Genomic DNA, 15,221 nt, shown 5'->3' with positions numbered 1-15,221 from the left:
GAGAGTACAGAAGTTTTCACATAGGTGATCTAAATGTAACTGAACTTACCAATTAGCTCTTGGCAATCCTGATGAATTATGCTCTGTTCTGGTAGATCTAAACAGCCGTCCCATGATGCCAGGCTGTCCCCCTTTCCCACAACATTAAGTGCAATCTGAAAACAAAAATAAAAAACAACGTTTTGGTGTCCTTTATTAGTTATTCAGTTATTGAGCTCACTAAAGAACAAACATTCTAAAACTTAACCTACTTGCATATTAAAACTCCAATATGACATGAACAAGTTGGCTTTCCTGTGGACATGCCTGATAATTAAATCATTCACCTCAAATCAAACACCACCTCAAGTATTTCCTAGTTTTTGATTTAAGCTCATATTTACCTTCCAGACTTTGGCCCTCAGATGAGCAGGCAATCGCCTTCCTTGAATGATATTTCTCACAGTTTCAAGATCACAGCCTCCTTCTTCCAGAGCTTCTGCAAGATCTTTTTCCCTACAATAATGATATGTTCAGGGTTTGTTTAAAAAATATAAATAATTACACAATATTTTAAAATCTTTATCTATTAAATTGATATAGACCAGAGGCTATTATCAGGCAAAAGGCACACATATGTAAACGTATGTTACAAGACAATTTCCCAGTTACTGCAAAAAAAAAAAAAACATATTTGCAAGATTGTGTTTACTCCTTTATTTTTAAGGCTGTTTGTTCAATTTCTAATTCCATTCAGTTTTCATAGAGGAGAAAATAAGCTCAGCTCACATTTTTATTTTCATGAAGTGACAATGTTGCAAAAGGCATTATAAAAACACAAATTTAGTGTTAGTTTACAAGGTAAGAGAGAGACAGCAAATTTTCACTCACATACACACGGTATGTTCAAAGCAAACACTACACCTAAATTAGATGGCAGAGGTCTTTTGAATGCAGTATTAATGTATTAATAAACCTAGAAAATGGAAAACTCTTTTCAAAATTTAGAACATTTAGTTTTGAATTCCACCTTTCCCTGAAATGGGAAAGGACCTTTCAGTCAAACTCAGGTTTAACTATACAGTTCTAGTATTGTAAGCGTGGATGTGTTCATAGGACTACAATAAAACATACTAATACTAATAGTGTAGAAAGTAGAGAAATACATAAATTCACAAGACAGTCAAAGAGTAATGATACTTTAGTTGCCATAGTAAGACAAGTTATTATGCATTACAGATAAGAAGGTATGCATTCAGAAATTGCTACTTTACAATCTGATAGCTCCTGCAGACTGTTCCATGCTGTCAGTAATGAGAGAACCACAGCTGATCATTTGAGGAATTTCAATATGATGGAGCAGAGCAGTGTCAAAACACCAGGTTCACTGGAAAAATAGCAACGGCAGAGATATATAGGTCCCGTAGGCAGAATTTCTCCCTTACTGTGTATCTTAACTGTTCTCTATTAGCTCTGACACATGCCTTAAGAATGACGCTGTGTCATAAACCTGAGGAATCAAACACACCCAGGAGGTTAAGAGCCACAGCAAAACACAGAACATGACTGCTTATTCAGGACAGATAGTCAAGCATAAAGACTCATTCCTTGTGAACAACATGTACTTATACACGTGGCAGAACATTGTGAAGCGTTATCAGTGCAACTCTCCATTACCCCAGGTGCTCTGTACTACGTAGACTATTCCAAATACCCATGGAAAAGGTCTCCTTCTTTAATTTGCATATAACCACAACTAGATGAAATTCCTTGCTATAAATATTGAGTTTGGTCTCTTGAAAGCTTAAAACACAAAATTCTAATTTTCTAAGTACCATCCTTTTTGATCAGCAGATCAAAAGAATCAATCCTAAAAGAACATACGCATATACTTGACAACAACCAACCAGCCAGCACCACTTAAGACTTCTCAAAGTAATTATAAGGTTAAAGAGTAAACACTTCCTTCCAATTATCAGCCAGTTTCTTTTCCAGCATTTTTTGGCAGCACTTTAAACCATTTTTCCAGTATACACTGGGGTACAACTAACAGTCCATTTTCTTCAAGTAATTTTGCTGATTTGGTTGAAAGAAAAAAAGTTTACAAAAGGAGTTTACAAAAAGACTGACTTGCCTAGTTTTCAATTTTAGTTTTAAAAATAAAATCCCAAAGCCAAAGTATAGACCTACAGACTGCACAGGAAAATATCCAATTCCTGATACAGAAACCGGGGTAAAAGTACATGAGCACACTTGCACATCCATCACCTACCTCACTGCCTGACGGTGTATGTAACAATTAACGCTGGAAAAATTAAACAACCAGATCAGTTCATCCTTAATAAAAATCAAGGATTTCCAGGACATTTACACAAAAAAGGCTTAGCATTCTGCAGAACCTGATCAACTCTGGGATGATCTAACATCAACAAAGGCCAACATCAAACATAAGCTGAAGAGACAGAGATGCTCTCATCTATAGTGTAGGCAGATGGAAATAAACATTAGAGCTGCGTGCAAGTTGTATTCTAGGTGGAACGGTCTTAAACTGTAATACTTATATTTGATTTCTATGTCCTCCAAAGAAAACAAGTTGAAAAAAATAATAATATGTGAAACAGCACTTGAAAACACAGCTACACAAGTTACAAAAACATACCTGGCAAAGAATATTTCATGAATCCATGACTAGTAATTCCACCAGTTACTAGTACCTAATATTCACAGCTTAAAGATCTGCACATAGACTAACATCAAGATCACCTTCAACATGCTAGCCACAAATGTGTTTCCTCTATTTGCTTGATAATACTTTACTATTTGCAAAATCTTCATAAGTATTGCAATCAGCACATTCTAGCCTGTGACTTTATTACTTCACGTTAAAAAGCAAGAAACTTATATGCTCATCTCTCACATTAAGAGGTGTGGTACATTAAAACATTGAGCTAAATGAAGCAACAGCAGAAAAAAAAAAAAAGTATCGTTCTATTATGATTCATTAGTTATTCTTTCTCTTTGTCAATGCCCAAGACTGTTCAGAGGCTAGAAGTGAAGACTTCTCAAAGGCTATGAGGGATACTTTTCTAATAAATATTCCATTCAGGCTATCTGGCAAAGTATTGTGAGAGTGATTTTGATACTTTAACACATGTCCACCAGCTGTGTTTTAGTTTATTTCTCTCAGTGTTGTGCTATAAATGTTCCAGCAAACTGCTGGCAGTCTGGATCCTTGTCTTTAATGAATACCAGCTAGGAAGCTTTCTGTTTATATGGACAAAAACTTCCTACAGTTACTTGGAAAGAATGTAGTACTTCTCTTTATAGGCAAACTCTCCCCAGCCTGACTGTACTAACTTCCTGCTCTATCAATGCTCCAGTGCCACGTTCCTAGAAGCTATTCAAAGCTTTGGTTAAGATGTATACAATCCCAGCCTATACCTCAGCTGTGACCTGAAAGATGTAATTCTCTCACGACATGTTGCTTCAAATGCTATAACTCACAATAGTGCTAGTAGTATATCTGGAGTAAATTTCCATACTACGGAAGGATCTCTGAAATTCAAGCCAGTGGTCAGCAACCTTCACAAATATTCAGAAGTGGTTTTTTTGTTGTTGGCTTTGTCTTTTTTTTTAGTTAAAACACTTATGATGTGAGAGAGAGTCAGAGGCAACAAAAATTGATCATCTGTTAGGTCTTCAGTTTCAGCCTTTTTTTTAAAGTATTGTTTACTTCATTTATATACAACCATGAAGTGCTTGGCAATAACCACTTACAAATGGGATTAAATAATTGTGGGGGTGTAAACAGCAGGGAAAAGACAGGGGTTTCAAGAATCCACAAATACACAGGAGAAAGACATAGTATTAAGAAAACTATAATCAATCAGTAGATTACAATGCTTGGAATGTACCTGCTAAAGTCCATTACTTCTGTGTATGGGGTTTATGTGGCAAGTGTTTGGTAGTGGGGGGCTGCAGAGGTAGCCTCTGTGAACAGAGCCCAGCAGCTGCCCCATGTCAGATCAGAGCCAGCTCCAGCCGGCTCCAAAAGGGACCCACCACTGGCCAGAGCCACGCTGGTTGGACCTCTGGGAGAGCAGAGTTAAGGAAGGGAAAGAACTGCTGAGCAACAGCAGCTAGGAGAAGGGTGAGAACCTGTCCTGCAGCCCCCAGGGTAAGTGCAGCAGAAGGGCAGGAGGTGCTCCAGGCACACAGCAGCAGTTCCCCTGCAGCCCATGGAGAGGAGCCCATGCAGGAGCAGGGGGCCTGGGGGGAGCTGCCACCCGTGGGGGACCCATGCTGGAGCAGTTTGCTCCTGGGGGATGGACCCCGTGGTACAGAACCATGAAGGATCAGTTCTTGGAGATCTGCTGCCTGTGGACAGCCCCCACAGGCTCAGTTGGGGAAGGACAGCATCCCGTGGGAGGGACCCCACGGGGAACAGGGGAAGGGAGTGACTGAGAAGGAGCAGCAGAGGCGAAGCTTTAGGGACTGAGCACAGCCCCCATTCCCTGTTCCTCTGTGCTGCTCAGTGGGAAGATGTAGAAGAGGGTGGATTGTGGAGAAAGTGTTTTTAGTTTGCTTTTAGATGCTCACTGTTCTAGTCTGCTGGTCATAGGCAATAAATTATATCAATCTCTCTGCATTGAGTCCATTTTGCCTGTGACAGTAATTGGTGAGCCATTTTCCTGTCATTATGTCAACCCCGAGCCCTTTTCCATCGTATTTTCTCCATCTCTTATAGGAGAGGGAGTGAGAAAGTGGTTATGGTGGAGTTTAGCTGCCCAGCAGGGTAATGCTCATTTGTTATTAGGAAATACAGATCCATTTGATGTGTTTCTTCCAAGTCAAAACACATTTTTGCAATAAAATGCTTCAATAGTGTAAAGTTTTCATTTGTGATGGGCACGCTTCTAAAATTTATTATTTTCACAGCACAACAGGTGTTTTCTACATGTACCAAATTCATTATCTAAAATGAACTTATCACACCAAAATAAGATAACAATCTTTTTTCCATATATACTTAATATGCTACCACACATCTGCCTGTTGAAGATCTTACTGGTTGGACTAAAATAGGGTTAAACTGCTTCCCGTATACAGACCACTAATCAGATGCCCTGACACTTGAAAAGATTCTTTGACTATTCACTCCCACATTCTTTAGGTCACACACTCACTGTAGCTCCTAGTGACACTTGCTATCTAGCAGGCCACCACTGTTTCCAGTGTAAGCAGTAGTATTTAGGCATGCATTTGCTAAACATCTTCACACATCAATCCTGTTTTCCTTAAATCAGAAGCAAGGCTACTATTGGATGAACTTTTACAAAATTTGATATATTTTTTTTTAATGATGCCATCTTCCCAGGAGGACCATCGTCAGCTTCAGTTTCTATAAATCTGTTGTGTCCTAGAATATCAAACACATTCAGCCTGGAAGTTTGCATGCTGCAATTACCAAAAATACATGGAAAGACAGACGCACATATAGCAATGCTGTCGTTACAACTACAAGGACTGACTGCAGGTATCAATGTCAGTAGCAGGCTGGACGAATTTATTCTAATGCTTTTTTCCCTCAGAAATATACTTCCTATAACCTAGGTACTCTGATTCCTACCTTTCATTTATGGTCCTCTTTACTGGAAAGAAAGCCTCAACAAGAACTATATTGAATCAAAAGTAATAAAGACTGTCTGTTCTCTATTGTAAATGAACAAAAACCAGTCCCTCGCATTTAATTCAAAACATCCCTTGTAGCCAAAACACTACTGAATATACTTCTATTTTAAATAGAATTTTAGAGAAAAACTAACTCCCTGACATTTTTATCTCTTTATTTTTTTCTCAGGTTTATTAATTTCACACTTAACTAAAAGAGTTCTTGCTTTGCGTGCTTTCAGAAGAAATATGATGGTTCCAAGCACTAATATGCCAGACTCTGAGCATGGAAAGACACATATGCACTAGATATGTCATGTTGCTGTCTGAAACAATTTTGAGTGTATTTTGGGATCCACACAATGAATAATTGTAATGTGAAGTTAAATGCAAAGGAACAATTCCATTTGTGGTTAGAGGTATATTTAGTTAGGTCAGGTCTTAACTGCATTTTCAGCTTTAGGCACAGATAAGCCTTCCAGCATCAAATCCAATACTGCTGGGAATTAACTAAAATTAATTTTGAGAACATGCTAACTAGCTAGAAAGAAGTACTTAACAAGCAAGGTCTGACAGACTTTTCTCATTTTTACATCAAAACTGTTGCTATCAAACTTCCTGTGCTCACTGATGAAAGCTGACAATGACATCTTTCAATAACTACACAAGAAGGTTTTTTGTTTGTTTGCTTTCCAATTGCATTGCGTAGTGACAAATTTCTGGTTTCTGTCCAGGAAAACAAAACAGTCAGTATGAGTGTTCAACTCATTAGTTTGTGTCCGCCCTCCTCTCCCAAATTACTAAAACCAGTATTGCATGTCCAGGTGACACAAGAAAAAGAAGGGTGTTTTATGCCAATAAACATGTCCAGATTCAAGGTGCTGTCACAGCCTCTGAAGACAGGATTACATCTGCCTTGGAATCCCTCTAAGGGACTGAATATAGGACAAGGAATCAGAGCTGCCCTTTTTGGTCTCAAGAGTTCAGGTGGACATACACATCATTTTATGTTGCAGTTTTTTTCTTTTTAAACATGAAATGTTAGTGCAGAATACTATATACTTCAATACTACCATGATGTAGCAATTTACACACAAAAAAAATAATCAAAATGATGCATATTATACTTTAAAAAACAATTTATATTCCAATGGCACTCAGCCACGCATACACAAGACAGTAGTTTAAAATCAATAAAAATTCACTTAAGCTGGCTTTTAAAGAATAAACAGAAACAAGAAGCCATGTGAAGTTTCTAAACAAGCAGTAAGGAATACAACTTTCCATATTATTCAGCAGATACAACTCCAATAACAAGATTTATTCTGGCATCCTGAAGTAGCCTTTAAGCACGAACTTCTGGAACAGTTTCCCCAAGTTCTTAGAACACCTTTTATTTTCCTATTTTCTAACGAATGCCTTGGAGTTTGCCTTTATGAGCAGAATCAGCATTCATCCCCAAGAGCTGTGTTTGCAGAACCAGTGTAGACAAAGAACAGATACCAGCTACATCTGCACGCGCATCAATCGTGTGTTATTTCCCCACAGTGAGACAACACAGCACAAAGAAGGCTGGGCATGCTTAGCATAAAACTTTGAATCCTCCACATAACAGCGCAGAAACAAAAGCATCAGTTTGGAAACAAGCGTAAGAAGCAGGCCCGTAATTAAGTGCTGGAAAAGTGCCTATGTGGAGGGGACAAAGAGCAAGGCAGTGGCACAGAACCACTGAAGGAAATCACATGCAATGAAGAAATACAAGAAGTGGAGATACACAAGAGTGGAGATGCAGGGCTTCAGTGCTTAAACCCCGCGTTTACTTTAGCCTCGGAAACTTTCAGTGACCAAGCACACACCCAACACTGAAGTCCCCCCGCTGCTACCATCGGAACGACGCTCCACACGCTCCACAAACTGTCTCTGCTGGGGTCCTAGGGATTCAGTGTGAAACCCACCCTAAGGCCCCAGCGGCGCTGGAGGAGGCAGACGGGCAGAATCACCCTGCCAGCAGCCCAGGACCTCCCGCCGCCCCCTCCCAGACCCCCTGCCCCTTACCCCCTACCCAAGGCCTTTTTGCCCCCATCAGCACCGCTCCGCCGCAGCCCGGGGGGGCCTCGCCCTCGGTCTGATGGCCTCGCTTCCTCCTGCGGCCCCGCCAAGCCGCCGAGGGCCGGGGGAGCCGGGCGGGCCGGGAGCCCCGGTGCCGGGCAGGGGGGGCACGGGGCCGTTTGGCCCCTGTCGAAGCGGGAGGAGGGCCGGGAGAGGCACCCGCCCCCCCCAACTCACCAGCAGCCCGGCGGCGGCGCCTCTTCCCCTTCCGCCATCGCTGTCGGCGTGCCGTGCCACCCCGCGCGGCCGTACAGCGCGCCCGGCTGTCGTGACGGCTTGCCTTCCCCTCCCGCTGCCCGCACCACTGTCGTGAAGTGAGGGCGCCGGCTGTAAAGCGCGGAAACCGGGCAAAGGTTCCCCCCCCCCCCCCCAGGGGAGCAGCGCAGGCGCGACCGCGCTCCCGCGTGGCGGTACCATCATCTTCATCATCTTCATCATCTTCATCACCTTCATCACCTTCATCATGGGGGATGATCTGGAGGAGCCGTGGTGGGAGGCTGGGGCCCGCAGCAGCCCAGGTACGCCGCAGGAGGGCTGGGGCAGCTCCTTGCCCGCGCCCCCCGCCTCTCCCCCCTCGGCTTGTAGCGCCCCGCTCCCTGTTTTCCTCTCTCGCGGGTTTATTTTTTATTTATTTATTTTTATTTTTTTTTTCGTCCTGTTCTCTGCTTGCTCCCAACGGGGATTTGCTGGTGATCTCCGCAGCCGGGCGTGCCTGAGCTGCGGCCCGTCAGAGCCGGGGCAGCCAGGGCGAGAAACAGCAAATGTAAGCGCTTGGGGAACTGCAGGAATTCACCCCAAAAAGGGGATTTAAACAGGCTTAAAACAGACCCTCCTGTGGAGGGAGCTGCTTGCTGCAGGAGCCTCTTGCACTCGGTTAGGAGGCTAGCTGTGCCCTGCAAGTACTTAGCCTCTAAACTGTGTTTTATTCCAAGCTGAGCGTGTTTGTTGTTGCCCAATGTGTGCTGGTGTGCATAAGGGAGGCCAGTTATGGGTCTGAAAGGCTTTGGAAAGAGCAAACCTGTAGCAGAGCCTGTGGAGGGAAAATAGCTGTGGTACTTGAAGAGAGCATCACCCGCGTGCTGGCTGGGGCATCTCCTGTCCCCCTTGCCGTGTCTTAGGGTAAAAGGGCACTTATTTTCTCTAGTCATTGCTCTTTGGAGTACCCTACTAGGGCTCATTTGTCTCTTTTCCTGATGATAAATATCTCTGTCTTACACCTGACATCTTAAATCAGTGGATCTTAAAGTGCTTTACAGAAAAAATGTACAATACCCAAGTTCTCTTTTTTCATTGCATTCATAACGTGGAGGTGTATTGTGGAAATCTAGGTAGGTCTAGGCAGCTAAGAATTATTATAAAAATAATAGTAGGAGTTGGGAGATCTCTGTAGCTCTGGATAGACTCCAGGTACTAAACCTTCCAGTGTCTTGATTTCCTAGGTCACCAACTTCCTGTGAAGAAGTACTTGGAGTATACTTTAAGAGAAATAATGTGTGTGTAAAATAAAGAGGGGTCACAAGCCCCTTGAGGCTGCTGAGCATTCCTTTTTTATTCTTAGTCTCATGTATGTTCCTCAGGCAGTTCCCGTTCCTGTGGTACATGCTCGTTATAAGATATTTAGGACTCTGGAATAGAAAAGCTCCCAAAGAGCCTCTCTGATCATTCTGCCAACCAGAGGTTAACCTTGTGGTGGCTGGTAAAGTGATTTATTTATTTATTTTTATTTATTGTTGACAGCTTTCCTTTAGAAACTCGATACAAATCAGAAATGTGTTTATTCACCTGAACAATAAATTTTTGATATGCTGGGTAAGCCATCAGACTTTGAGATGAGACTGTGAATCCCAACTTTTTCAGTCATATACAACTCCCCAAGACTTTTGCAATTGCATTGTTGAGCCACTAAAATAATTCAGGTGAGGAAACACCTCTAGAGGTGTTTAAGCCAGCTTTTAGCGCTATATGTTGCTTACTCCAAGAACATTTTGTGGATGTTTTACTACTTGAGATTATGGGAGAATGTTGTGCAAACCATGTATATCTGGACTCTGCTGTCCAGATTCCACCTCTGTGAACTTTTTGACATGTTCTTTATGTGGAGCCTGTTGTATTAAGTTGACACAAGCCATCAGCAAATTAAGAACAAGTTATTTTTATTTTGTGTTACTGCTCCTCACATACAACAGACGTAAAATCAAATGTTCATTTGAACTGCATCTTATGGACAGGGTTTACAAAATACAGTGTAAGCAGAAATACAAGAATATAATTTTCCATTAGTGCTTTTGACAGATTTGATAATGTTTATTTCTGTAAAATATGAAATTAGTTTAAAAAAACTTCCTACCTTTGACCTATTTTAAAAAGTATCTCTGCCACAATTGTAGGTAGAAGCAGAAGAATTTGAAATATATACCTGAAATACTGACCTTTTGCTAAGTCCCTTAAGACTAGCCCTAGAATAAAACCTGACCAATGGACTATTCATCCGAATAACCTATCCCTTGTAAGTGTCTTTGATTTTAGTGACTTGTATTTAGAAGATGCTACTTATAGTATGTGTGTGAAAAATGTTTAGAGCTCCTTAAAGGGGAGGAAAATATGAGATACATATCCTAATATGTGGATATAAAAGTAATTTCTTATCTGTTTTTGTCCACATCATTAGAAATCATCAGTTTAGAGTCTGTATTAAAAAGTGAAGGTAGTTACTCTCACTTCTGAGACATTAAATGTTTACCATGCTGCATGGGGTTTATAGATGTTTAAAAAAAAAAAAAAAAAAAAAAAAAACTGAAGGGATTAGCCATCTATTTACCTTGCCACATGACACAAACCAACTTGCCAAAAAACTTCTTCTGCAAACCTCTTTGAGAGATATGGAGAGGATGGTTAGGGATTATTTTCTGTTTATTAGTTTTGTTTAGTGTTGCATGTGTCCCAAGTCATGTAAACGCAGGGTTTCCTTCACTCTCTTTGACCAGTTTATGCCACAACTACGTCCATTATTGAATACTATTTTTGTATTGCATTCAGAACTGTACGGGAGAGGTTAAGGAATACTCAGGGCTTTGTTTAGTCCTGGTGCAGGACGCTAGCTGTTTCCTTTTCTCTCCATGAACAGAAAGAACACTCCTATGCATGTCCTTGTCTCGCCTGTAACCAGCATGCCAAATCTCCCAAGTAGTTTGAGGGAGGGGGATAGATGTCTGTTTTCCAGAAATTCTTCCAATTACCTCTTTTCCTGTTACCACTCCTTGTCTTTCATTCTCCCATGCTTTCTTTGCCTCCCTTAATCCCATAAGACTGTAGTATCCGCCTGTCAGGCTGTTTATGTCCTTAAGAGCCTCTGTGGGTTGTGTCCCTTTTACGTAGAAATGAATTGTGTCATCCCAAGCCAGAGCAAAAGGCAGGGAAGCTATTTTATGTCAGCAGTACAAATAGGTGAGTAGAGCAAGGTGCTGTGGATGATGATCTGACAGCACTTGAGGGGTCCTTCTGTGCTCTAAAGCAAAGGCTGCTATTGCAGGATTTAATTTCTTGTGCTAGAAGTTTTTATTTTCTTTAAGTAGACAGGCAATAAAGGCTGCCATTGATAAATGGCATCGATTTGGAATTTGGGGTTTGCAGCTACTGAGGAGCAGACCAATCATCGTAGCTCATTCAGAGAGAGTTCTGTGGGCTTGATTTGGAGCTGAGATCTGTCGGCGGATCTGCGTGTGGAGAGTTGTGTCTTTCCTTTGGCTCATCCGTGAGTTGCTGTCCCTTCAGATGAACGCTGTTCTTGTGCTGAAGCTCCTTCTCGCATCTCTGATAAGCGTGCCAAGTTGACACCTGGTTTTTCAACACTGTTTTCCTTCTTCACACATACACATACTTGTTCTGCAACTTGCAGAGCACCTAATAGGGTGCTTCTGTGAACTTTATTTGGATCTGAGCATATGTCACACGTAGCCTCAGAACTTTATCGCTACCTCCAACTTTAGTGAATTACATTTGAAGGCTTCTCTTTTTAATATAGAAGAGTCTTTTTTCAGTTTCTGCTCTTTGCCGCGAATGCGTCTTGTAGGGCACATGCTGAAATAACTTTTCAGTAGACTGATCTTTTTAAACCTTCCCTTTCTTAAGTACCCATGGAGAATTTCTTGTGGAGCTGTTGAGGGAGGCATGGGTTTCTGTTGTGGGTTTGTAAAAATAGTCACGCAGGAGTGCTAATGTGGTGTACTGTCTCAGTGGCTAAGTTAAACTTTTAGCTGTGAAATAAAAGGGAGAGAAATTGGGTAACTGAATGCATCAAAATCTCTCTTTGCTTCAGCAGAACAGTCCCAATTCTGTCTGTGGTGCTGTGATCACTACCAGCTTTGGCTTTATTTAGGAATTAGGATTTGGCAGTTCTTAAAGAAAGACCTATGTGAAAGGAGCTTTCCCACAAATTATCAGTTGAGCCATTTAGACTGTTGGAATGCACTCTGTTAGGGGAAGAAGAATGAGGGAGACATTAATACCAGGGAAATAAAATAATTGGTATGTTCTAAAACAGTAACTCATGTTAGTTGGTATTACAGAATTCCTGTGGGGGAGTTACTTACAGTAATAGTATCTCATTAGTTTTTTATTTTATAAAATGGAACAGTCAGGAGTTTTCTTGTTAGAGCAACAATTGCTATGTTACAGAAAATGGAAAATGACAAACCTGGAGCCTCTTCTGATGTTTTGATTTTTTGTGTGTGTGCGCATTGGCTGTAAACTTGAGTGATTTTTTAAGTCCTTTAAAGAAGGTATACTTCAAGGAAAAAGGAAAATGCTAAATTATTTTGCGGGTGATCTAATCCCATTTGTGCAAAGAATTGGTTGAAAAAACTTAAGTTACGACTGCTGCTATTTATGTGATTGTGAGCAGTTGAAAGGGAGGGCAAAATTGTGGAAGACTGCAGAAACAGAGTTGCACTTTTTTAAAGTCACAATATACTGTTTATGCTTGACCCAATTTTTGACCGGTTCCAACAAATACAGCTTAAGCGAACTGAAATCTAAATGCTATAGTCCAAATAAAAGGTAAAAGTTAATATAGCTAATGCAAACAACACCCATCTCAACTCTTGCAACTGTTTTTGAAAGGTAACATCTGCGTGAATGCAAGTGGGGGTAATCATACTAATTAACTCATCAAGGAGAGAATTGTTCACCTTCAAGTCATGTTTCTAAAGCGATGCTTGGCACAACAAGGAGCTCTTTATTTCTTGCATTTCATGCAATTTAAAAGAGTAGACTTTTTCCATTCCTCTCTTCATTTTGTCTTTACTAGCTAACATAAAATATCCATACTAAAACAGTTTTTTACTAGACCAACTTTGAAAGCAAAACAACCCCTCCTTTAACCCTGCTTCATTTAGTTTATCATATACTTGTATAAATCTATGGAGACAACACTAATACTGCTAGTAATTGAATAGGTCAAAACTGAATTTGTGATAAAAACTTATTTTCATCTTATTTGCTTTCCCGCTGTGAGGGAGAAATTGTGGAATGACGGCAGAAGAATGAGAGCAGAGTTTGGTCCCTGTGGACATGCACTCAGCTTTGGTTCTTGAGAATTTGGCTGTCTTTTGCTGTCCTGTGGTTGGTGCCCATTAATGTGGATGATTTCCCCCAGTGGAAATAACTGCTATTGAGGTTCAGATTTTCTTTGATCTATGACAGTAAAATGGTTTTAAGCGATTATTTACCTTCTCCCTCCACTTTGAAGGCAAGTTTTAGACACAGTCCTTATAATATGCAGCTTTCCAGAACTGTTATCTTGGAGTGGTTTGTTGAGATGTCCAGTGGGAATTTTGACAGGTAGTTTAGTTGTGCTCGTAGGCTTTGGTTTGGGGATCCGAGTTGGAATTGATTGACGGAATGCATCAGTAATCTTGAAATAAAGCAAGAAAATAGTCATGTTAGGGACGAGAGGCTGGCTGTGTACTTAGCTCTTCGCTGTTCTTTTCAACTTCATGTAACTAAACGCTTACATATACCTTTTATAGTTTAACAACAGAGTAGAAGTTCACTGATTTAAAAACAAACACAAAAACATGGAAATGTTGCTCAAACGAGGATGGTAGAAAACAACATAGAAACTTCTGGTCAATTAAGTACGAACGAGAACGCGTTGGACAAAAAGAACTTTTGACAAACAACTTCTAGTGGCCAACAATGCCTGCCTGGAATAAATAAATAAATATTTAAATTAATCAGACTTCAAAAGCCTATGATTTGGCTGTAGACAACTGAATTTTTCCAAAGAGTAACGTAGTAGTGGAAAAGCTGATGTCAAATTTGTGTGTGTTCAGTATGGAGGACTTGGGGGGGAAATTTTGCACATTAAAATGTAAATGGTTAAATTGTTTGGATGGACTGTGACCTGGATTTAACTCTGGAACAATTCACAGGCACAGTTTGGGTGCTAGTCCGGTGGAGGGTTAATTCTAAGTAGTTAGAATTTTAGTAGTTAGGTAGTTTGCAGGTGGCTCATCTGCTTTGGAGCCTCGGGGCTTCTTACAGTTTGAGTTGACCACATATTACTGTCTGGGGGATGGACATAGATGCCTTTAACTCACTGTTACGAACATGGCTATGTTATGTTACGATTTTTGAAAAAAATGATAGTTGTCACATAACCAAAGAATCTTGGGAGAACAAAGTTTCTATGGAAATAGTAGGGAAGTTGTTATGTTTAAAAAGTGGCAAATGGATAGGAAGCAAAGTCTACAATCAGTTTTAATAATATGGTGGTGATAACATTTGAACATGGTAGAGACCCATGGTATTTATCTTTTCCCCCATGCAGTTTATGAATATGTTAGTACTGAGCTAATGATGCCTGACTAGGGTATAAAAGGGATGGTGTTAGAACGAAGAGTTTACGGTAATTTCTGCTACTGAATAGCAAGGTGATAAACTGTATGTCAATTCAGTGTTAACAACAGCAAAATATCATATGGGGAAAGCTAGTTTGCATACTAAACGATATATACTATATTTACTGTATGTAAATATACTTATTGACACTCAGAAAACAGGTCTTGGAGTCACTGTAAATGGTCCTAAGTATTCAGCAACTGGCAGTTGTCAAACATAACAAGCACATTTGGAATTATTATGAAAGGTATAGAAGAATACATAAAACATAATTTTCTATTGTGTAAATCTGAACCATACCTCCTACATGATTTTGCAGAATTTTGTCTGAAGATCTAAGAATTGGGTATAATAGGACGCAGGGAAAGGTGGCAAAGATGGTCAGTTATGGAATGGCTTCTGCATACAGAGTTACAACATACGCTGAAGCTTTTCAGTTTGGAAAATAGATTGTGGGGACAAAAAGCAGCGGGAAAAGTTGCATTATTACTAGTCCACTGATGGTGAATAGGGGAATTCACTCTTGCTAATGATGTACTTGAGAGGGCGTAGGCTGAAGATAT

The 15,221-nt window shown here is 40.5% G+C and overlaps 3 protein-coding genes across 7 annotated transcripts in view; 1 reads left to right on the top strand and 2 right to left on the bottom strand.

Moving 5' to 3' along the window:
• TBC1D23 (TBC1 domain family member 23) overlaps positions 1 to 8,025 on the bottom strand; it is a 33,350-nt gene extending 25,325 nt beyond the window's left edge. For both annotated transcript variants that reach the window (XM_035314960.1, XM_035314961.1), the window contains exons 1-3: positions 7,936 to 8,025; positions 384 to 495; positions 50 to 155 (exon numbers count right to left, since the gene is read on the bottom strand). In XM_035314960.1, the coding sequence (XP_035170851.1) occupies positions 50 to 155; positions 384 to 495; positions 7,936 to 7,973 (256 nt within the window). In that variant the 5' untranslated portion in view covers positions 7,974 to 8,025. The remainder of the gene's footprint in view (positions 1 to 49; positions 156 to 383; positions 496 to 7,935) is intronic.
• Positions 8,026 to 8,110: 85 nt separating this feature from the next.
• The window catches only part of CMSS1 (cms1 ribosomal small subunit homolog), a 233,461-nt gene continuing 226,350 nt past the window's right edge, over positions 8,111 to 15,221 (top strand). Inside the window, exon 1 of the mRNA XM_035314965.1 lies at positions 8,111 to 8,276. Coding sequence (XP_035170856.1) covers positions 8,222 to 8,276 — 55 coding nt within the window. The 5' untranslated portion in view covers positions 8,111 to 8,221. The remainder of the gene's footprint in view (positions 8,277 to 15,221) is intronic.
• Positions 9,897 to 15,221, bottom strand: part of FILIP1L (filamin A interacting protein 1 like) — a 200,125-nt gene continuing 194,800 nt past the window's right edge. For 3 of the 4 annotated variants that reach the window (XM_035314954.1, XM_035314957.1, XM_035314958.1), the window contains 2 exons: positions 13,485 to 13,669; positions 9,897 to 12,227 (listed from right to left, as the gene is read on the bottom strand). In XM_035314954.1, coding sequence (XP_035170845.1) covers positions 12,137 to 12,227; positions 13,485 to 13,669 — 276 coding nt within the window. In that variant the 3' untranslated portion in view covers positions 9,897 to 12,136. The remainder of the gene's footprint in view (positions 12,228 to 13,484; positions 13,670 to 15,221) is intronic. The other variant, XM_035314955.1, reaches the window with a different exon arrangement.

This window comes from Oxyura jamaicensis, chromosome 1, assembly GCF_011077185.1.
Source record: "Oxyura jamaicensis isolate SHBP4307 breed ruddy duck chromosome 1, BPBGC_Ojam_1.0, whole genome shotgun sequence".
NCBI classification, from domain to species: Eukaryota; Metazoa; Chordata; class Aves; order Anseriformes; family Anatidae; genus Oxyura; species Oxyura jamaicensis.
This window is presented reverse-complemented; position numbering and strand designations above follow the sequence as displayed.